Here is a 23,696-nt window from a genome sequence, read left to right as displayed (position 1 = left end):
ACAAAGGTGCAGGAGTAAACACAACAGCAACTTAAACAAATAAAAGTATTACATCAGGCAGTATTTTTCAAGATGTTATTTCTAAAGATTGTTGTATGATTTAAAGAAAGTGACAAGTGTAGAAAATCAGTATCACTTCTAGAGGTCATAAAATATGGGAATGCCATTTCTTGTGGCTTACGTAAATACTTTTGGGGGATGAATACAACATAAATAGACATCTTATGTAGACTTCTTAAAATTCATTGTGTGAGAAAATACCAATCCAAGATGTGGATAGGAAATAGCAACATTAAATAATTATCTATGAAAACACCATGTTTCATGCGGTCATGTCAACCCACCCTTTCTAAATAATGTCCCCCCCCCCCCCCAAAAAAAAAATAAAATTATCGTATAGTTTTCATTCATACATGTAACTGTATTTTTCCAAAATATTCAGATGTGTTTGTGATGTGATCTCAATCACCAATATTCCTCAATTTCACCTCTACTCTCACAACTTTTCTCACTTTTTGGCTCGAGATAACCAAGACCACCACAGTCGCAAAAGAATGGTTGCCAGTGCCAAGAAAGACGAAACTGTCTTCCAAAATCTAGCTGAACCTTTATTAGATGGTGAAATTGATATTCCAAATTCATGGCCCGACACTAATGCCTTTATTGTTATAGCCAGTACCATCATGTCGTCCTTTTCGGTAATTCTTGAAATTACGTTCGTTAACGACAGCTCTTGCTCTTCTGACCAATGCCAGACCTATTCATTCTTCACATCCACCATCAAACTACAAACAGCTCATGCCTACCACATCAAAACCCGACATCCTTTCTCTACCTGATCTAACAGAGTATCACGTTTCTATACTGTTAGGAGTTCTATCCATTCTACTTTGTCTTATCATCTTCACTCTTATATTCAAACAGAAGAAAATCCAATCAGAATTGCCTTGTCTTAGAAATCACCACCGACCCGGACTGTATTACCATTCCTATTATTGCTCTTTCTCTATGTCCATCTTACTGGACCATCAACCCCCCTACTTATATTCACAATCTCAGAGTCACTGATTACTTCTTTCCTAGTCGCTGTCTGGAATGGCCAAACTTCTGCATCAAAAACAACCTTACGGACACGTTCCTTTATCTACCAACTGAAATTCGTTTAAATATTTTTACTGCCAAGAAACTGCGAAAAATGCTAAAACCACCTGTCAACACCTATATCCTGTTAATCCATGGAGGATATATTAAAGCTTTGGATAACGATACTATAAAACCAAATAAGACGCTGTACCCAAATCTTACCATAACGTAGTATTACTTCCTACCACCCCCAGTTGTCATAGTAGTATTGTATAATTATTATCTGTATATCTATTTTTACCAGAAATGATTATGTCCATACGTTACCATATCTATTATGACGTATCCTTGCCAATGTCCATTGTCACTTCTAAGTACACAGACCTATCCTAACCTTCGTCTTTGATGAACATCAGTCAAATGTCATCTATTATTTTTTGCATTGTATTATCATGTCTGTATCACCAATGATCCTTATCTAACTATGTCAATTCTATTTTTTGCTTTTGAGGACAAAAGCTTCCTGTCGCAGAGGGGTATTGTCATGGGTTTCTTCTAACACCAAATTCCCATTAGAAAATATATATTAATCAACCTATATCGTTAAGCTTATATGACTATTCTTAAAGTAAATTCAGTGTAGTGAATGCACTAACTGACCGCCGCATACAAGATATTTTATGTTTCACATATGCAGCTAAACTCACTGTCACTCCAGCTGTGGGATAGTGGCCCATTAAACAAGTCTGCCCAGCCAGGCTGACCAGTGATTAGTGGGTCCTGCACTTGTTTTTCAAATTCTTCATAAAACTATTGAACGTTGTACTCAGCTGATATGAACACACCGTCAGAAACGTCTATACAACTGACCGTGTGTCTGTGCACACAAGCCGCCGGTATGCGCAGCTTTTAACAACCCCATTGAGACCTCGTTGGATACGGTACAAGGAAGTGTTGAAGGACAGGCTTCGTTATTCAAGGGATAGAAGTTATCCGTGTAACAAGGTAAGATTTGAATACATCTACACATATATTGAAAAAGGGAAATAGTAACAGAAGTGGTTAGAGGATATTATCAGTACCTGGTAAAATGATTCGTGGTTTGATATGACCGTTGCATTTTGGGAGATACGTTCGCTGTTGTTTCAGAGAGACGCGATCACTGCCTGTTGTCTATTGTCAGTCTAGGTCAATGTGTTGTGGTTAGCGCCTCATATGTAACTCTAGGAAATAAGGTATTTATTAGATTGATCGTTAGAAAACAAATAAATGACTTGAATCAAACTTCGAAGGCTAAAACTGAGTCTCGGGTCTTCTACCATGATAACAAAATGGACGTGAAACGCATTAGTTCAAAGGAGAAGCATTTCCTTCGCCAAAAAAACAATAAATACTGTTATCATTTCAGTTCAGTTCGAAGGCGAGTGGCACTTGAAACGATTTACAAGCACCTGTGCAAATGTGGAGATATTTTCATACCGCTATATACCTCCAGCAAATAAAACGCTTTGAAATGAAAATATAAGCAATTTTGTGACAGAATTCAACATTTATATATTCAACATATATATATAATATCCAATTGGTTACATTATATAGACATGTTCATGTTGAATATATATGTACAATACATAAAATTAACCTTAACGTGAGTGTAAGCTTGAACTGGTGGTGTCCGAGCTAAACGATTGCAGTATCTCAATTTTATATTTTTATCCAAAACGTATTTAGATTATTACAGGTACTGTTCGCATCTTTTACTATGACAATGAAATCGTGGGCTGGTTTAAGAATGTCCATGTTGATTTCATCACTAAATGAACAGCTACCGTATGAAACTGTTTTCAGGTTATAGCCATGGATGTGAAAACACACATTATTTCTTATGTTTGCAAAGTTTCGGCATGTAAATAGAAAATGTAAAGCATCTTCGAAATGATACCCATATTTGCATGTATATGTATATGCGTTATTCTAGTGGTGGACACAGTTGAGTGTACAATGGGCACAAGTTGTATAATTAACAAAGTGAAAAAATAAAATATCCCTTTATGTTAGAGTTACAACATGTGTAGACACACTCACTATTACCCGTGAAGATCCGGGTTAGAATAAGTCTTTAGCAACTCATGCTTGTCGTAAGAGGCTACAAACGGGATCGAGTGGTCAGGATCGGTGACTTGGTTGATGCATGTTATCGCATCTCAATTGCGCTCGTAATATCATTCACTGGATTGTCTGGTCCAAACTCGATTATTTACAGACCGCCGTCGTGTAACTGAAATATTGTCTGGAACTAACTAAGGTCTTAAGCTTAATCCCCATTGTTTTCGGGATTATCTCGGTCTTCATGACAAATATCTGTGAAAATATGTTCATTTTTCTGTACCGCCGTGGGTGGTTAGTTTGAAATAGATAAATTGAAGAATACCTGTCCGCAAAATGAGAACACCCCATTTACGCATTAACCAATTCCCAGCTGAGAAACATTCATGAGCCATTACATATAGACAGGGGACAATATTTTATGCACGTCTCCCGTACGTACAAGTTTGATCATTTTCATGATATTATTAACGTCAATGACAGTGAATAACCAGTCTCGAATATCCACCGAAACAAATTCCATTGGCAAAACTATGTGAATGGTTTACTAAAAATCAGTGATGACACCAGGTCTCCACGGAAAGGGTACATCTTGGGAGGGTAGAGAGGTGATCCATACAGCCGGGAGGGTGAGAAGCTGATCCATACAGCTAAAAGCGTGGGGAGGTGGTCCATACAGCGAAAAGGGTGGGGAGGTGGTCCATACAGATAAAAAAGGGTGGGGAGGTGGTCCATACAGATAAAAGGGTGGGGAGGTGACCCGTACAGCTGAAAGGGTTGGGAGGTGGTCCATACAGCTAAAAGATTGGGAGGTGGTCCATACAGCTAAAAGGGTGGGGAGGTGGTCCATACAGCTAAAGGTTTGGAAGGTGATCCATATAACAGCTCGGGAGAAAGCCCTTCCATCTATAGCCCAGCCAGTCAGGGCGTGGTGAAAGAGGGGTGTAGTTTGTGCTCAGCCGTGGCGGAGGCAAAGCATTGTCCTTCTTCATCACATTCGTCGCGACTGTTTTGATTGTGCAGATATGTATAGTATGTTGACTATGTATTATTTGTTTCTGTTTCAATCCATTTGTGATTTATGAGACGAAGAGCTGTGGTAATACATAAGTTGTTAACTGTATTTGTTCCGACATTATTGACTTAAACGGGCAACTGATCGGCAAATCTATTACTAAAAAGGAAAACGCCCAACCAACAAAGCATGTGTTTGCTGTAAAGGACAGGGTCACATTCGTATTAGAAGTGGGTCATTGTTGGGGCAAGGATGTAACCCAACACTTGAGTAGGGTTCAGTGTGACGCAGGGTGTACCTGCTGGGTTAGACTAACATTTAGTCTCTGAAATCTTATATTACACAATATCCTTCTTGACTCTAAAAATAAAAAAAATCCCTATGCTGATTTCAGAGCTAGCTTGAGCTGGCTAGACTTGCTTTTGTATGCATTTCTAGATTATTATTTTTTCATAAAATAAATATATTCCACGGTCATGGTGCAGGACTACTGCTGGGTTAGTGTGGGAGTGTTGGTTAGTCCAGATGAGGGAGGTTCTCGGTGTAACATTGTCCATACTCAGTGTTGTAAGCTGAATAGTCTCATTGACTCCAATTGAGACAACGTTTGTGGGAGTGCCCCATTTGCTAAATGAGTTATTTCGTTTTTATCGCCAATTTTCATCGACCCATTCATATAATTTTTACCGCCCTGTCACCTTTTAAGCCCAATGTATGGTTGATGTTCTATATTAAGAATAATGATTTTGATATAAGTAACAGCTTTATACAGGCTTTCGCGTATGTCTTACAGAAGAATAACATAAATCAAGGTATCCTGACATGTCATTGCACCATTGGAATGAGTGTAGGAAAATACATGTAGCTCCAGCGGACACAAGCCCACGTGACTTATTAAAATAATAATAATAATAATAATAATAATAATAATAATAATAATAATAATAATAATAATACAGAACGTCAACGCCAGGGAATAACCAGTCTCGATAACCCAATGACACAGATTCCCATTTCGCCAACACCTGGTGTCAGTGATACCACCAGGTGTTATCTTTAAGGGTAAGCATGTCATATCACGAAGACAGGTGGTCACTTCATCCACAAATTCCACAAAAAACTTAAAGGTCATTAGTCAGATATTTCATTTGTAGTTTAAATATATCAAGTATTTCGCTTATCGAAACGGATGGCTTAATCAGCTACTGGTTTATCTTCATACCAGTGTTAAGGATATTATAATCAGTGGATTTCATATGTACCTCGGGTGTACACTACTGCCTAGAAGTTCATTCCCCTTACACGCATGGGCAACGCGTTACGCAACCAGTGTGCATCGGGTTGGTCACGCGTGTGATACCCGTGTGCAACGCGTTGCACACGGGTGTGCACCCCGTCCGCCACTCGTGTGCAACGCGTGACACACTCATTAGAGGGGGAACAAACTTTTGATCAAAGGAGGACCCGTCTTAAAGGGGCACTGATCTAACGCAATTCCCCGGGACTGGTTGTTGCCTTTGTTATTGTTTTTTCCCAGTGAGTACCCGGATGTAGAGCAGAAATCTAGACTAGCTCGCGACCTCTGTTGCGCAATTCGTAAGCGCATTAGTCACTTTTATGGATACCGGTAGTAATAAGGGCGTATGGTCACATTGATCAACAAAATGAAATACAGTTTTCGAGATAATAAGGAAATGTAGGTATTTTTGTGGGTAGCATCGGTAATGGTGACGAAGTTTTGATAAGTCACTTGCTTGGTAATTTTGCGATTTTCGTTTACACTATTTTGACTTGCAACACAAAGTAAATATTTCATCTGAGCATTGCTTTTTTTATAGTGTGTATATTTGTTTACTGTCAAAATGTGTAACATATTTATCAAACGTATAAATATTCAGTTATTTTACAAAGTGACTGAAAAACATTTCCATCTGTATTATTATGATAACGAATTCCAAACATTTTGATGTTTAATGTCATCACCAAGAGACTGAAAATGTTACGTTGAAAAGTACATTTCTATGTTGTTAGGCTTCTAATCGTATTATCGACGCAATCCGAAATTGCTTTCACTGCATAGATACCTTTTTTTAGTATTAAACTATGACCATCTGGGGTATTTCCAAATGACGACATCCGATGAGCTCCGCCGTTCTTTTTGTCTGTTTGTTTAGGCTGAAGAAATTAATCAACATGCGCCCTTTGTCGAAATCTTTATAGATCACAGTTAACCAATCAGTGTTTATGCAAAAATTCGTAAAGCAAATATTGCCTCCAGCCTCCAAGTTTATTTAGCTGTCTTTGCAGACGGTAGCCCAGTCTCTGGTCACGCTCAGTTGCGTTGCGTATCATCCGGGTACTCAAGGGGGAAAAAACAATAACAAAGGCAACAACCAGTCCGGGGAATTGCGTTAGATCAGTGCCCCTTTAAGGCATCTGTGTACAATTGCTGTCGAAGGATGCGATTCACATGCAACATGCGTGTTCAGTGGGGCTACGTGCACGGAGTAGGAACACACATATTAGTGATATTTCTATTTCTAGGAAGTTTGAGGCAATAGAATAATGTAAGGCGGGATGTTTTGTAGTCAGGTGGGAAAGGATGAATGGCCTAAAGTAGCGACTATGGTGTCGTGTAAAAACATCGGACAATCTCATTTTAGCCGAATGCTACAAATTGGTCTTGGAGAATTTTGTTTAGATGAATAATAATGTGATTATTTCTGTAACTGTTACAGCAATACTGCTGATGTGGCTTTAAGTAATATTTACTCTATCACTGACAGTGATATATATTGTTTCCAGGTTCCTCACACTTTAATGTTTTCACTATCCATGAACATTCATGTACACAATTTCTTTTGTTAAATTATGTTTAGCATGTTGAGGGTTTTAATTTAAAGTACATAGAAAACAGCACCAAAGGGAGAGGAGTCTACTCTACTCTACATGGGTCTTTGTGTATGTAAATTACATGATAGCATTTTCAAGCTCAAGTCATACATTTTCTAAATGCTACTTGGAGAAAGAAGAGAATGATAGAAGCATGACCACTGTGCAGGACTACTAATGTGCGCATGCGCCTTGACCTTCTGATATCACGCATGCGCACGGACAGCGTCTAAAACACTAGAACATGAGAATGCGACATTTGGACATGATGCAAAATCTGGTGGGGTTACTAACTCTGACTATTGTTTCCTGAATAAAATATTATTGACTTCAGATATACCTCTTATCTTTTGGTGTCATGTGACACCAGATGTTGTTATCAACCAATACTCCTGTAAAGAAATATGAAACATCAATGCTTGAGAATGCTAGTGAATAACCAATTTCGATTTGCCAACAAAACAAATTCCTGACAACGTTGACAATAGCGGTAAGAATATATTCATGGATCAGTGATGACCCAGTTGTTTCCAAAAAGAAGCTGTTGCCTCAGATGAATAGATGAAGTTATGCCAGCTGGGACCACGTCAATACATCATGTATGACTTTGCTGCAGGCTTCAATGCAGGGTTGGAGTACACAAAAACTATTCAGAGACAATCAATTCAATTCATTAATCAGTGTAACTACCAGTGCAAATGAAGAATGTTTATTATAATATGTCATTATTATTTTCCCAAAGATCAAAGATTAAAGCAGTTATCAAGATTTATTTTCCATATCTTTAGAAATACTTAATCGTTACATTGAAACTGCCATCATGATGTATTATGATTATGATTATGATTATGATTATGATTATGATTATGATTATGATTATTATTATTATTGATGTACATATGGTTCGCACCATATGAATATATATCAAGTTTCCTTTTGCAAGAACATATGCATGCTGTTGTGTTTTTTCAAGGTAATCTTCGTTCTCTCATTGATAACAATATTAAAAGAACAAGTATTATAAAATATGATACGGGAATATATTACACACGTTATTTACGCATCCGGTTGCTCATAATACAATGCTAGTAAACAATATTTTTGTTCCAGGGAGTGAATACCAATTAGACCAAGCCAGCTCAACATCTCATTCACTTATAAAAGACAACTTCATCATAAACATAGTCATCATCGGAGTATTAACAGTTTTTATGTGTGACGCCACATTCCCCGCTATAGTGCAAGTATCCATGATAGAAAACGTATGATGTCTGGAAACGTAAGATCCGACGATTGTGTTATGAATAATAATAAAGGCATGTTTGATGCTGAACGCTCTGAACGAAAACAGGACAATCCGCCATTGTAGTCCGGCAACACAATGTTTTCGTAGTATTTTTTAAAAATAATCTTTGATAATATTTTGTAGATGATTTTTGCAAGGACTACCGTTTTACGAAACGCGATTTTCCGCGTTTCCGCCGATATTTCACATTATAACAATGTATATCTACAATGAAACCGACAGCTCAGAACAAACCAAATTCAACATTTTTAAGTAGTGATATCATAACTTGTTTGATAGGCATTACTTAGAAGTTGACGGATGACAAGATAGACACAATTTTTATGGATAACAACTTCTTTAATACTGTAAAAAGGCGACGTTTCGGTTTGGATCCTTATACCGTTGTCAAGCAAGACTGAATGAGGGACATAGTGCAGAATATATATAGCAAGTGGATGATTAACAATAGAGGATTAACAGCAACAACAAGGGCATACTTACTTACTTACTTACTTACTTACTTACTTACTTACTTACTTACTTTGGAGATTTAACATGCGCTTTCCGACTGATGCGTATTTCGCACACGGGCCCGGCCAGGCCATTTAATGTGTTTCCGAAAGGGGCGAGGGTGGTCTGTGCAACCCAAGAGGGGGCTTTAGGGGTTGCTTATAAAGAATTTGGGAATTTTGAGATTTGGAATAGATGCCGATGGGGTTGGGGAGGAGAACTAAGGGAGCTGGGTATGGTGGATGATTGTTTGTTTATGTGATTTTGATTTGGTAGGTTATTATGGTTTTAGATGCGTTTTATTAGTTCCGTTTTGATTAAGAATACGCCTAAGGCCTTGAAGTTTTCTAGTTTATTTTGTGGGTTTAGTATTGCTTCTAGAGTGAGAGCCTTGTTTAGATTGAGGGTGGTTTGTAATGCGGTTCGATGTGTTAGGTAGTGTGTGCAGTGGATGAGTGCGTGTTCTGGGGTTTCTAGTTACCTGTAGTGTGTTTTTTTAAAAATTTTTAGGTGGTTATTTAGGTTGGTGTGTCCTGTTTGGAGTTTAGTGATTACTCTGTCGATTTTTTTTGATGGATGGAGAATTTTTGGTTTGGTTAGTGGTTTGCTGAGCACTCTTTTGATTTGGCTATTTGAGTTTAGATATAGGTTATGCCATTTTTTGTGATTTTTTGTTTGTTTACACTTTTAATTTCTGATTTTGAGATGGGTAAGTTTAAGCTTATTTCTGGGATTTTTAGGATAGTTTAGCTGCTTTATCGGCGTTTTCATTACCGTATATTCCTACGTGGGCGGGTATCCACAAGAAGGTTATTTGTTTGCCTGCCTTAGTTAGGTCGTTGGAGCTTTTAAGTATTTGATTTATTAATTTAGGTCGGTTTTTGGTATTTTTGTTTTGTAGGGCTTGTAGTCCACTTAGGGAGTCAGTAAGTATTAGGATTTTTTGGTGGTTTTTGGATTCTTGATTGTGGAGGGCTGAGGCCATGCCCATTAGTTCTGCCGTGAATATTGATTGGTTATTTGGGAGTCGGAAGGATTGTGTGGTTTTAGTTGGTTGTGTGGTATGGACTCCGAAACCCGTGTGTTTGGAGGTCGGATCTGAGGATCCGTCCGTGTAAATGTGACACCAATTTGGCCAATTTTTGTGTATGTATGCTAGTGTGGTAGTTTTAGCTATGTTTGGGTCGGTTTGTTTATTTATTTGGCTAGCTAGTGTTGTGTCTATTTTGGGTATTTTAAGTTTAGGGGTGAAGATATTTGATTGTTTGCAGTTTTGTTTAAGATTTTTAATTTGGTGTTCATTTAGGTAGTTTGTTATTCTTTGGGATATTGGGGTAAGTAAGGGGTGTTTACGAGCTAGAGCTTGGTTTTTAGGGCTGATGTTTTGGTTTATTAAGTTTTGGATGAGAGGGTTTGATTGGGACGCGGCCCAGAAATTTAAGCTTAGCTGTTCCCTGCGTAGACTTAGTGGCATTTCTCCTGTTAAGGCCTGAAGTGAGGAGTAGGAGGTGCCATGTTGGGTGCGTGTAATGAGTTTGAGAGCCTGATATTGTATTGAGTCAAGTTTTTTAGATAGAGAATTGTTTAGGGTGTTGTATATGGCGCAGCCGTAGTCTAGTTTTGATCTAATTAGGGATATGTAGAGAGAGAGGAGAGTATCTTTGGAGGCTCCCCAGTTAGAGCCAGTTAGGCATCTTAGGGTGTTTAGGTCTTTACTGCATTTAGTTGTTAGGTTTTGGATGTGAGCATCCCAGGTGAGATGTTCATCGAAAATAAGTCCTAAGAATTTGGTTTGTTTTTTAAATTTGATTGTTTGATTGTTTAGCTGGAGGATTGGGGAGGCGGGTTTCATGTTTTTATATTTGAATACTATTCCTGTTGTTTTTTTCTGAGTTAAGGGAGAAGCCCCATTTGTCAGCCCATTGTTGTATTTTATTAAGAGATTTTTGGAGTAGATTTTTGGCCATTTTCATGCTTTTAGTGCGGATCCAGATGGCTCCATCATCCGCGAATTTTGATGTGTTTACTTTAGGGGATAGACCCTCGAATAGATCGTTTATCATTATATTGAAGAGGGTGGGGCTGAGGATACTGCCCTGTGGAGTGCCATTTTCTAGGGGACATTGGTCCGATAGAGTTTGGTCTATACCCACGGTTATTTTACGATTGTTTAGGAAGTCCTGGATGTAGTTTATTATCTGACCTTTGAGTCCTATTTTTTAAAGTTTTTGTATTAGCCCATCGTGCCATACCATGTCGAAAGCTTTAGAGAAGTCTAAGAAGATGCCTGTGGTATATTGTTTATTTAGTTGTCCTGTCTTAATATCTTGTTCTAGTCGGGCGAGGTTATCTAGGGTTGAGCGGCCAGGAGTGAAACCGCTTAGGGCATACAAGAGTGGGATAACATAGGTAGGTGTGACAACAAAGGGATTATGCTGTCACAACACGATGGACAGAAAACACATAGCTAGAAGCCAATGGGGGCATGAAGCCAATAAACAGGTGATTATTGGTTGATGAGTTCATGGTAGGCGGATGGGATGAAATAGCCTTTATCTCTGTTGATTGATGGCTTGTGGCGGCGAATATGGACTGCTTCTGTTAGTTTTCTTTTGGTGAAGTCATGGAGGTTGTTGGCGAGGATTTGGACGTTGTCCCAGTTGATGATGTGATTGGGACAGTTGATGATATGGTCCGAGATGGCTGATTTGCTGTCGGATTTGATGGTGGAGGTTTTATGCTCTTTGATTCTGGTGTTGATTGGGCGGGATGTTTCACCTACGTAAGATTGCCCACAGTTGCAGTCAATTTTGTAGACTACACCTTTAGCCTCTTGGGGCTTAGATGTGTAGTCTACAAAATTGACTGCAACTGTGGGCAATCTTACGTAGGTGAAACATCCCGCCCAATCAACACCAGAATCAAAGAGCATAAAACCTCCACCATCAAATCCGACAGCAAATCAGCCATCTCGGACCATATCATCAACTGTCCCAATCACATCATCAACTGGGACAACGTCCAAATCCTCGCCAACAACCTCCATGACTTCACCAAAAGAAAACTTAACAGGAGAAATGCCACTAAGTCTACGCAGGGAACAGCTAAGCTTAAATTTCTGGGCCGCGTCCCAATCAAACCCTCTCATCCAAAACTTAATAAACCAAAACATCAGCCCTAAAAACCAAGCTCTAGCTCGTAAACACCCCTTACTTACCCCAATATCCCAAAGAATAACAAACTACCTAAATGAACACCAAATTAAAAATCTTAAACAAAACTGCAAACAATCAAATATCTTCACCCCTAAACTTAAAATACCCAAAATAGACACCTTTAGCCTCTTGGGGTTTAGATGTGTAGTCTACAAAATTGACTGCAACTGTGGGCAATCTTACGTAGGTGAAACATCCCGCCCAATCAACACCAGAATCAAAGAGCATAAAACCTCCACCATCAAATCCGACAGCAAATCAGCCATCTCGGACCATATCATCAACTGTCCCAATCACATCATCAACTGGGACAACGTCCAAATCCTCGCCAACAACCTCCATGACTTCACCAAAAGAAAACTAATAGAAGCAGTCCATATTCGCCGCCACAAGCCATCAATCAACAGAGATAAAGGCTATTTCATCCCATCCGCCTACCATGAACTCATCAACCAATAATCACCTGTTTATTGGCTTCATGCCCCCATTGGCTTCTAGCTATGTGTTTTCTGTCCATCGTGTTGTGACAGCATAATCCCTTTGTTGTCACACCTACCTATGTTATCCCACTCTTGTATGCCCTTGTTGTTACTGTTAATCCTCTATTGTTAATCATCCACTTGCTATATATATTCTTCACTATGTCCCTCATTCAGTCTTGCTTGACAACGGTATAAGGACCTATACCGAAACGTCGCCTTTTTACAGTATTAAAGAAGTTGTTATCCATAAAAATTGTGTCTATCTAGTGATATCATAGTTTTCATCCTCTGTGCAATCCACTCTGTTGGCATATGAGCACGAGCATGTTACAAAACACATCGCGGCCTCCCCGTAAAACGAATCCAAGCTCAAACACTTTCAATACAGAAGTTACCGCCAATGCAATCGCCCCCGACAGCTAATCCTCTCTGTGCATTTGACCATAAAGTCTACTCACATACCAAGCACCGCGCCAGGAAAAGTACCAGACGCCTCAACCGCCCACCCGTCAATATCATTGCAAGGACAGTATGTACTCCGCTAACAGTGTGGAGTACTAATTAAACATTCCAGTAATGTTACCCGCCACTATATCAGTTTTTTGTAACTTGCTGATACTATTTTGCACATACAAAACAATTATAGAGCAATACATAGCAATTATCCTCCTTTACCAACATCTACAAAGAAACACAGTGCTTAACTTAAAACACTTCAATTTGCACATATATAATAATTATACACAAATACATAATCATTATCTCCCTTTACCAATATATACAAAGAAAACAAATTTGGATACACCATATATACAAATTTGTATATTTTTGTATATGTCGTAAATACAAACTTGTATATTTTGGTATATATCATCATTCCAATCTTGTATATCCTTTGGAAATATCATCTTTCCAAAGGATATACAAGCTTGTATATATGGATTTTTTTTGCAGTGAATTAATGCTGCACTCAGCAATATTCCAGCTACACTACTGTCTAGAAGTTCATTCCCCTTACACGCATGGGCAATGCGTTACGCAACCAGTGTGCATCGGATTGGTCACGCGTGTGATACCCGTAGGCAACGCGATGCACACGGGTGTGCACCCCGTCCGCCACTCGTGTGCAACGCGTGACACACTCATTGGAGGGGGAACAAACTTTTGACCAAAGGAGGACCCGTGTTAAGCTTAACCTGGGGGTGGTAACAAGGAGAGAAAATTTTGTTATCCTGACGAAAAATGATGATACACATGTATTTGCTAATGTCTCCTTTCTTTATGTGATTTTGTGGGAATAACATGAATACTGTTGTGTTTAAATAGATCTGTCTTGTTTTATACGACCATTGCTTCTAAATCCGATGGTGTTAAGAGAATACATGGTCCTGGAACATGTTATTGCAATTGAAATGCTTTTATTGTGATTTGACATTAACCGTCTGTAGTACGACTTTCAGTGATAATATGTATGAGGTTTGGCGGCGCATTGTTTTTATCGGACCCTAATTACTTTATGATGACTTGGACTCTTTACCTCAGCTTCATAGCCGTGAGGCTGGAAAAGAGCAGCATGTAATTAATGAGGGTGGGTTATATCATTGAGGATACACTTGAGGGAGAGAATACTAATTACCGTACTACAGGAAGAGACCTGTAGACGTAAGCGCGGGGTGGTGTTTTAGCTGGCCATTCGATAATGGCCGCCAGGAGAAGTGAGCTTTGACTGCGTCATCTAAAATAAATAATAAGATACAGCAGTGTTATTTTCACGGGTCTGTTGAATAAACTCCCAGCGCTACGGTCAATGTATCTTCTACTTGATCCTTGATACATCATTTTGGCATTCACAATATATTAGTATATCAACGTACTAAAGAGCACTGATCTAAAGCAATTCCGCGGGAGTAGTTGTTACCTGTGCATTACTGTATTTTCCCAGTGAGTACCCGGATGATATAGCAGAAATCTAGACTCGTAAGCGCATTTTTATTGAAAGTAGAAGGACGTATGGTCACATTGATCAACAAAAATGAAATACAGTTTTGGAAATGTAGGTATATTTGTGGGGAGCATCGGTAATGGTGATGCAGTTTTGGTAAGTCACTTGCTTGATAATTGTGCGATCTTTGTGTACACTATTTTGACTTGCAACACAAAGTAAATATTTCATCTGAACATTGCTTATTTTACCGTGTGTATATGTTTACATTCAAAATGTAAACAGATTTCACTAAGGAAATTTATTAAACGCCTAAATATTCAGTTTATTTTACAAATTAACTGAAAAATATGCCCATCTTTATTAATATGATAACGAATTCCAAATATTTGTTTATATTTAATATCATCACCAAGTACAGTTCTGTATTGTTTGGCTTCTTTTCTTAGCATAATTAATATATTGTGATGTGTTTAAGCTCTTTTGGTCGTCTTTATCATTTTTAGTCAGTCGGTTAAATAAATGAATGGATTATTCAGTCAATTTGTAAAATGACTGAAATATTTAGATATTTAATAAATTGCCTGAGTGAATCATATTTTACACATTGACTGTAACATATACACGCTTACAAAAGAAAATACTTGTGAAAACAACGTCTATCGCGCATCGAAAAACTTCCCAACCAAACGCAAAGGAACAAGAATGATTCTGTTCAAAGCTGCAGCGAATGAATGAAAACAAAATGCAAATATCATTATTACAACCTACCAAAGTTATAACGTATCCGGGAATATCAACATAAAGGAACAATACCCATTGCGTATGCAGCTGTACAAAAATACTTATTCGATGTCAAATGTCTCTGTGAGAATCAAATACTTTGATAATAATTATTTGGAAACAATATTTGGAATATATATGAAATATATTAAAATATTTAAATATATCGTTTTTAAACGTTATTTAAATGTATCGGATATTATAACCCGTGTTCGTTTCTTAACTGATCACTTAGTTTGTTTCAGTTGTTTCACATAGGTGCCAGTCAGTGTATTATCAGTTACCCTTTGAACAAAGTATGTTGTTTTTACATCTGTACTTCACGCCATGATATGAGTGTATTCCCTAGGTTTAGTAAACCTACCTTCATATGTAAACACTTACTTTTGACATATCCACTGTGCAAGATAACAGTAATTAATCAATCAACGTATTTCCTGTTGATCCTTTGATGTCTGGGAATGATCAGTTGATTTACAAAAAAAGTAAAGCAACTGATCATACATCTGTTGCTGGGCTGCCACGTGCATATCACATAACTCACATTCCACATCACTTCAAACCTGGATTTAGATTGAATAATTACCCCAGGTACAAGAAAGACCAAATTTGAACCTTTATAATCTGAGTGGTGCTACAACTAAGTATACATGTTATAAATTCATTAACTGAGCAGCAAGTGAATTACGACAAATACACAAGTGTAGGGTTATACCAGAAAATGTGGATGACAACAAGGGCGTAGTAATTGTATCATCCACGCAATCCGAAATCCGAAAATGCTTTCACTCAGGGATACTTTTTTATTATTAAACTGTAACCATCAGGGGTATTTCCAAATAACGACATCCGATGAGCTTTCGCCGTTATTTGTCTGTTTGTTTAGGCTGAAGAAATTAATTACCATGCGCCCTTTGTTGAAATCTTCATAGATCACGGGTAACCAATCAGTTTAAAAAAATGCTTAAGCTTATTTAGCTGTCCTTGGTAGCCCAGTCTCTTGTCACGCTCGGTTGCGTTAACGAGCAAACTGACTCACGGCAGCTAGAAAGCCCAAGCGGAAATCCAAAGGTCGTATTACCTGAAGAATCAACCTTCATTTGCGAAATATCTACTGCTCTCAAAATTAAAGTCAGAACTTTCTAACCAAGGATTACCAGTTGAAACTGGTCGATGGCTGAACATTCCCAGGGAAGACAGCCAGTGTCCACTCTGTGAATCTTTCGCTGTGGGAGATGAATTGCATTATTTATTCCAATGTGAAGCTTTTCACCAACGGCTATATCAACTCTTAAATAAGCAATATCTTAAGTTTCCAAACATTTAAGAAAATTATGACAACTAACAGTGTAAGAAATCTGAAAGGCCTATCTAAATTCCTTAACAATGTGTACAATACAATTGGTAAATTGTATTAGTATCCACGTATCCTATTTTTATTATTTTTGTTAAATTGTACATAATAAAATTGTAGATAATTGTATGTCATGTTATTCTAAGAATAAATGAGTTTGAGTTTGAGTCCAACACCCGAGAAGAAGCCAGAGATTAGTGCCCCTTTTTGAATAGTTTACAATCATGTGTTTTAGGGTTAGCTGTGTTGGCTTAAACGTATTTTTATTTCAAAAGAAATCTGGATCGGTAAACAAGCAAAACTTGCTTATGTAATACCTCTCCAGGTAACAACTTAACAACAGCTGGATATATATAAGAGAGTGATGAACATAAACATACAAAATGCACAAATGAAATACACGAAGCCAATACACTGAAGCAAGTGGTGTCTGTGAAATAAGGTAATGCAGTTTTCCTTTACTACATGCATAAAATTAAGCTACTCAAACCTTTTGCTATTGACAATGATGTCGTGAACTGATTTAAGAAGAGTCATGTTTGTAGAACTGCTTAACTACTGCCACGTAACATCATTTTTAGACCATACCCATGTGTGTAGAAATACACAGTGTTTCTGATATTAGCGTATTTTTTGACAGTCATAAAAAAATTAATTGCATCTTCAAGGTGATATCCACAAGTGCAGTCTGGTATGTCTGATACATGTCGTCTAAACTTATCAGCGTTTAAGTCACTGCAGCTGAGCCTAAGGCGACAGTGGACAATTTGGCAATCTATGAAAATATTTGAAGTCAAAATTATTAGTAATTGCATCAGAACGATTAATTAATGATTTGATTTCTTTTAATGAGCGAGCATTAGTTACTTCATCGGATAGAGGGTTCCGCAGGTTGATAATATCCAGAAGAAATTATTATTAAGCATAGGTCTGTGTTCTACATTTGATTGTTTGTATGTTGAATCTATTTCTAAGGTTATATGTGCTGTTATCAGAGAATTGAATATACACTTTTCAAATATTTTGGCTAAGCAACTTGTGAGTGCTACAGGTCTATAATTTGAGCATTCATGTTCATCGCTGACACTGACACCGTATCAGCCCGGCAGTGGACTTGACACAGTTATTTGCGCACCGATTATATAACTCCTACAGACAGGGTGGGGGTGGTTGTTTAAAGCGAAACGGACGACCCCGTCTGTTATCTAATAAATGCTGTGCGGCGCCTTTGATCTTCAAAACATACACCTTATAGTAGTAAACGACGATCAGGATGGCCTGGAAATAAACACAATTCTGTCTGCCCAGTGTATCCACAATTAACTAGAATGCTTCATATCCACAAATATATATATAGAAAATAGATATTTGCCCACAGCAAATATTCATTTGCTTAATTGCATCAGTGTGGTTTATCAGAACATATACAATGCTTTCTTACGCTTGGTGAGGCAGACTGAAATTGAACATTAGGATAACGTCACCAGGGATAAAAGAGGTCATACCAAAGAACTTTATTTACTAGTGGAAAAGTCAGACATTCCGATCAACCACTACAAGCCCCGGCCGGATCTCAAGGTTGACCAGATCAACACCCCAAAGGAACATCTCTACGCCAAACAAGGAGTCATGGTGCACAAGAAGGGGGGACAGGACATCGAGTACGACATCACAAACTACACATACTTGTACCACTTCTTCCAGAGTAGTGGCGTACCGACCTCAAACCACTTCGTCGCCAATACCGCCGCCCTCCTTGCCAAGAGCCTCTACCAGAATCCCGACCCCCAGGATGAGAAGCTGACCAAGAGACTACTAGAAGGATACCGCCGCTAGACTTCTAGCCACACATGCTCGCCAGCCGACGCCGTGCCTTCCCACGCTTGCCACGCTTGCCACCCCCCATCCACAAGCATAGTTGCTGTCAAACCTAAAAAACATATTCAGGGAGGTCAGTTTTGACTTGCCAAGCACCTAAAGGTGAGTTTATTTTTAAACTGTCAAAAGCGATTGTCCCTTCAATGCTAGTATATGGCTGGAAGCTGTTTCTCGGACTGTTATGAGTTATGATGTATTTTATGATATTACTTGGGAATGTTCAAATTAGTTACTGTCATTTAATCCAACGTTCTAACTGTCAACTGTCTCAACAGGACCATAGGTTTGGTTATATATCTCCTCCCTGTCTCTATGTCTTAAGTTGTTAATCGGTAACTGCGGTCCAAATGTATCAACTTATTCATCTATTGTTGCAAACTTGACTGATTTAAACATATCTAATTGATCATAAACTACTCAGTCAGTCAAGCACCTGTATCAGAAATGTAAAACCAGCCATGTTTCATGTAGTCCCAATATCATTGAAAAATGCCGATGAAACGTGACATATAAATTTACTCACAGACAATATATTTTTCGTGAGAGTGAAGCACAATTTTATTAAAGTTTTATTAACAATTTCATAAACTATAATAATATTAATATCAAAATTCATCATCACTTGCCAAGTTTATGAAAATGGCCCCATTTGGGAGATGTCACATATAAACAAGGATTCGAACTAAGTTTGATCGTCTTTGACACTGAGGTTTATCCCCACTTTGTTTATACAAGAAAAGATGTTACGCCAAAAACGCTCACAGTAGTTAGTGAGTAAACTCACGGCCTGTCATGACCTGGTTGAGTGACTTCCTCCAATCAACGTGAAAGGATTACCCACAGAGAAAGAAAAGGATTAATGTCACCCATAAATTTTATCCTAACGTAGTACTCCAACTTCTAAATGCCTCTCAAAGAAGGATTAAAATCCTAAAGATATCTTATCTACGTGGTATAGGTACTCACAACCTCTAATAATAAACTGTTACGTTTGGTATCCCCAGCAATACTCACTATGGTCATTGGGCAAATGTAAAAATCACAAACCCTAACGAGATTCTGTCTACATGGTCACACCCGGTGATTGTGAAGATCTCAAATTCTATCAACAGTCAGACAGCATGGCTGTTCATATTCATTTACAAAATCCTCTTATAATTAGTATAAAAGTGTCCCACACAAAACCTTCTTTTATTTATTCTTTCAAAATACAAAACAGAAAGTGGGGTGTGGGGAAATGGGACATATTCCTACGTGAAATAATGAGACATTAGTAGTGGTGGCGGCTATATCATAATTGTACTGTCTAAAGTAATAATTTGGCGAACGAAAACGTTACATTTGCAATCAAATGGAATGACTCGTGAGGGCAAATGAATATGTTCGCAATCCACAAACAATCATTTTATTAATGGCGAACATTTACCAACCCGCGACAATCGTGTCAACACTCGGGGGGTTCCCCTAGCAATAAACTCGCATCTAAATTCACTACTGTTCTACTGTCGGCTAGCCACAATGGTTCATGCCATAAAAGTCTAACAACCGAACACTAATTAAGACGGGCGAACCTTGTATTTACGGTCTGGTGAACACAGCTCAATGGCCGCTCATTAACTCAAATTTCACATCTCACTGTTTTGTTTTATCTCACTATTCATTTGATAATTTTGTCAACTTCAACTGGAACCCGGTCCCGTGTTACACGCGTGGCACACGCGTGTGCAACGGGTTGCACACGCGCTGCACACCCGTTGCACACCCGTGGCCAACGGGTGCTCACCCCGTGTGCAACCCGTTGAGCACCCGTGTCACATGCGTGTTACACGCGTTTTCAACGCGTGTTAGGGGAATGAACTTTTAGGCAGTAGTGTACTTGGGGTGTACCTGGGGTGGACCTGGGGTGGACCTGGGGTGTACCTTGAACCAACATGACCCCGGACTATGTCTGAATCGCGTTATCAATTTGAACATTAGCATGTGTCAGATATTGGTGAGGTGAGGCGAAATGGGGTTTAGCGTCGCGTTCAAGATCATTGATCATTGAACTTATTTAGTTATTTAGTTATTTAGTTAGTTAGTTAGTTAGTGTGTGTGTGTATGTGGCTGCTTGTGACTAATCCCGATTGTATAGTGCTAGCTCACTGAGATACCATGTCGCAGTTTATCTCAGTATACCGACTCCGAGCTGACCAGACCTTGTTTTAGCCCTTTAATGTCGAGCGCCAGACAGGTTTACAACACGTACACTGTACCATCTTTTAATGTCTTTTATTATGTTATTAGATATTGGAACGCGTTGGGTTTGCATTTGTCACTGCACCCAATCCCTGACATACCACACGTATCGTTAAAAATATTTGTAAAATGTTGTCCAGTTTTCTCATGTCATCTAAATTAAATTGAATTGGCTACCTGAAATACATAACCCCCAAAATAAGGATAACCAGATCCTAACGGATTAACATTGAGCATAACGACCTTGCAAGTGAAACTGAAACATCCGGCCCATGCCCAACATCCGGTTCATTCCAACCATCCGGTTCATTTCCACCATCCGACTCATTCCCACCATCCAGTTTATTGATACCACCCGGTTAATTCCCACCAGTCGGTGAATTCCCACCAGCCAGCACATTCCCACCATCCGGTTTATTTCCACCATCCGACTCATTCCCACCATCCAGTTTATTGATACCACCCGGTTAATTCCCACCAGTCGGTGAATTCCCACCATCCGGCACATTCCCACCATCCGGTTCATTTCCACCATCCGACTCATTCCCACCATCCAGTTTATTGATACCACCCGGTTAATTCCCACCAGTCGGTGAATTCCCACCATCCGGCACATTCCCACCATCCGGTTTATTTCCACCATCCGACTCATTCCCACCATCCAGTTTATTGATACCACCCGGTTAATTCCCACCCGTCGGTTAATTCCCACCATCCGGCACATCCCGGTAAATTCACACCATCCGGCTCATTCTCACCATCCGGCTCATTCTTACCATCCGGTCCATTCCTACTCTCCCGTTCATGCCCACCATCCGGTTCATTCTCACCATCTGGTTCATTCCCACCATCCAGTTTATTCACACCATCCGGCCCATCCCACATGCCGGCTCATAACTACCACCCGACACATTCCCTTCATTCGGTTAATTCACACCACCCGGCTCATTCTCATTCCCACCATCCGGTTCATTCCCACCACCCGGTTCATTCCTACCTTCCGGCTCATTCCTACCTTCCGACTCATTCCTACCTTCCGACTCGTTCCCAACATCCGGCTCATTCCCAGCATCCGGCTCGTTCCCATGGTGCGGATCATGCCCATCATCCGGTTCAGACCTACAATGCGGTTCAATGCCATTCGGAACATGTTAACTTTTTTTTAAAACAAAATGTATTTTAGAAACGCTGAAAGTGTTTTGTTTATTCAAAAACACTGATATTATTCAAAAAGCAATCATTACAAGAACGTTACGAATATTAAAACATACCCTTTCACTAATAATATTTCTTTAATTAAAACACAATTGTTCTACCTAGAAACAAATGTTATTAAGTAATAGGTTAGTTATTTGTCTACATACATGTTTCAGTTGTTTTTTTGACACACCAAGAATGGCAGTATCTCCTTTATACTACAATGTATTATGTTCATACACATAAAATATAGCTTCTTCAAATACATTTTCAAAATCCTTTTTATGGCGAGTTTCAAAGAGTGTTTGTCCATGTTACCTGTATATTTCTATGTTTGCCCTGAATCCGAAATGTCTGCATTTACCTGTTTAAACTTCCATTATAACGTCTAAAATATTTGCGTTGTCGTTAAATCCAATATTTAGCTTTTGTGACTAAAGATCAAAGCTGTTCAGAAAGAAGAGTTTGTCATAGAGATCTACAGTCCACCCATTTTACAAAGGATCAAATATGTAGTTTGTAGGCTGGGCCAACGACAGATGTAAAGGGACACCGGAAAATGGGCTTCACACATTGTACCCATCTGGGGAATCGAATATTAAATTATGCAATCATTATAATATATTAAAGAAATGTGTACCGAATCGTTAATTGTTGTATAAATAATACAAAATGTTGACTGGTTCAGCTGGTTGTAATAATGTTGACAAATCTATGACCTGACCAAACCATAGAGTGACAAACAAACACACTCAACCAGTCGATTCAAAAATAGATGACCTTTTGATCATCTACTACAGCAGTACTTTCTGTACAGTACTGTAGGGTGTTTCAATGGTGGTATGTTTGATGGGGACCTTAACTGTCGGGCAAAAGAAAGTATACACCAATGTTTGATTTTGACTAAAACTGAAACACACAAGAAATGGTTATTCGACGGGGATGCATTTTATACAAATATTATATACGTTTTGGACTTTAAGTTTGCAGTGTTTCTGCGACTTTTTTTTAGCCTTGTAACGTTTTGATAACGTTTGTAATGTTTTTGTCAAATCATTTTTTCCAGTGTATTCCTTCTTTTGCTTTGTAGGTTAGCTCAGTTGGAATACCCAAATAATTTCATCTGTTCTATTTGTACACACATATCAAGGTTATGTTGAAAATGTTTTATTTAAGTTGTACTAATTCCTGTTTTATTTATCTTTCTCACTTAAAGACACCCATGAGGAGGATATACATGTACAAGACTGTCGTCTTCTCTTGCCTGTCTGCCCTGGCTGTGTTGCTGTATACAGGGTTTCAACAAACAATGCATTATGATGTATCCATCCGCTCTGAAAATGAAGTCCCTTCTTGTCCAAGTGTATTGCGTCATATGATGACAGGTGCATGGTTTAGTAGATCGTTATCTGCAGAAGAGGAAGACGACATTGAAACATACTTACGTAAAGGGCTCTATTTTATGACGAGAAATGGGACGTTTGAGAGGCCGGATAAAAAGTGTGGAAATATATCTTACTTTGGTTGGATGGACAGGCGGAAGGAAGCAGGCTGGTTCCGGGTGTTGTGTGAGCCAAGAGGAAGTACTCCGTGTTGTTCAGACAACGTATGCCAAAGGAAAACAATAAGAGAATGTGTTTGTGATGGATGTTATGACCTTCGAACTCAAAAGCATGCTGAGTATTCAAAATGGATTCCTGAGGATAGTAGGTA

The 23,696-nt window shown here is 38.7% G+C and overlaps 1 protein-coding gene across 2 annotated transcripts in view; it reads left to right on the top strand.

The window, feature by feature from the left end:
• The first annotated feature begins 2,014 nt into the window (after positions 1-2,014).
• The window catches only part of LOC139458938 (uncharacterized), a 30,143-nt gene continuing 8,461 nt past the window's right edge, over positions 2,015-23,696 (top strand). The window contains exons 1-3 of one of the 2 annotated variants that reach the window (XM_071240375.1): positions 2,015-2,088; positions 18,196-18,650; positions 23,200-23,693. In XM_071240375.1, the coding sequence (XP_071096476.1) occupies positions 23,206-23,693 (488 nt within the window). In that variant the 5' untranslated portion in view covers positions 2,015-2,088; positions 18,196-18,650; positions 23,200-23,205. The remainder of the gene's footprint in view (positions 2,089-18,195; positions 18,651-23,199; positions 23,694-23,696) is intronic. The other variant, XM_071240376.1, reaches the window with a different exon arrangement.

This window comes from Haliotis cracherodii, unplaced genomic scaffold (assembly GCF_022045235.1).
Source record: "Haliotis cracherodii isolate W230 unplaced genomic scaffold, xgHalCrac1.p SCAF_13, whole genome shotgun sequence".
In the NCBI taxonomy this organism is placed as follows: domain Eukaryota; kingdom Metazoa; phylum Mollusca; class Gastropoda; order Lepetellida; family Haliotidae; genus Haliotis; species Haliotis cracherodii.
This window is presented reverse-complemented; position numbering and strand designations above follow the sequence as displayed.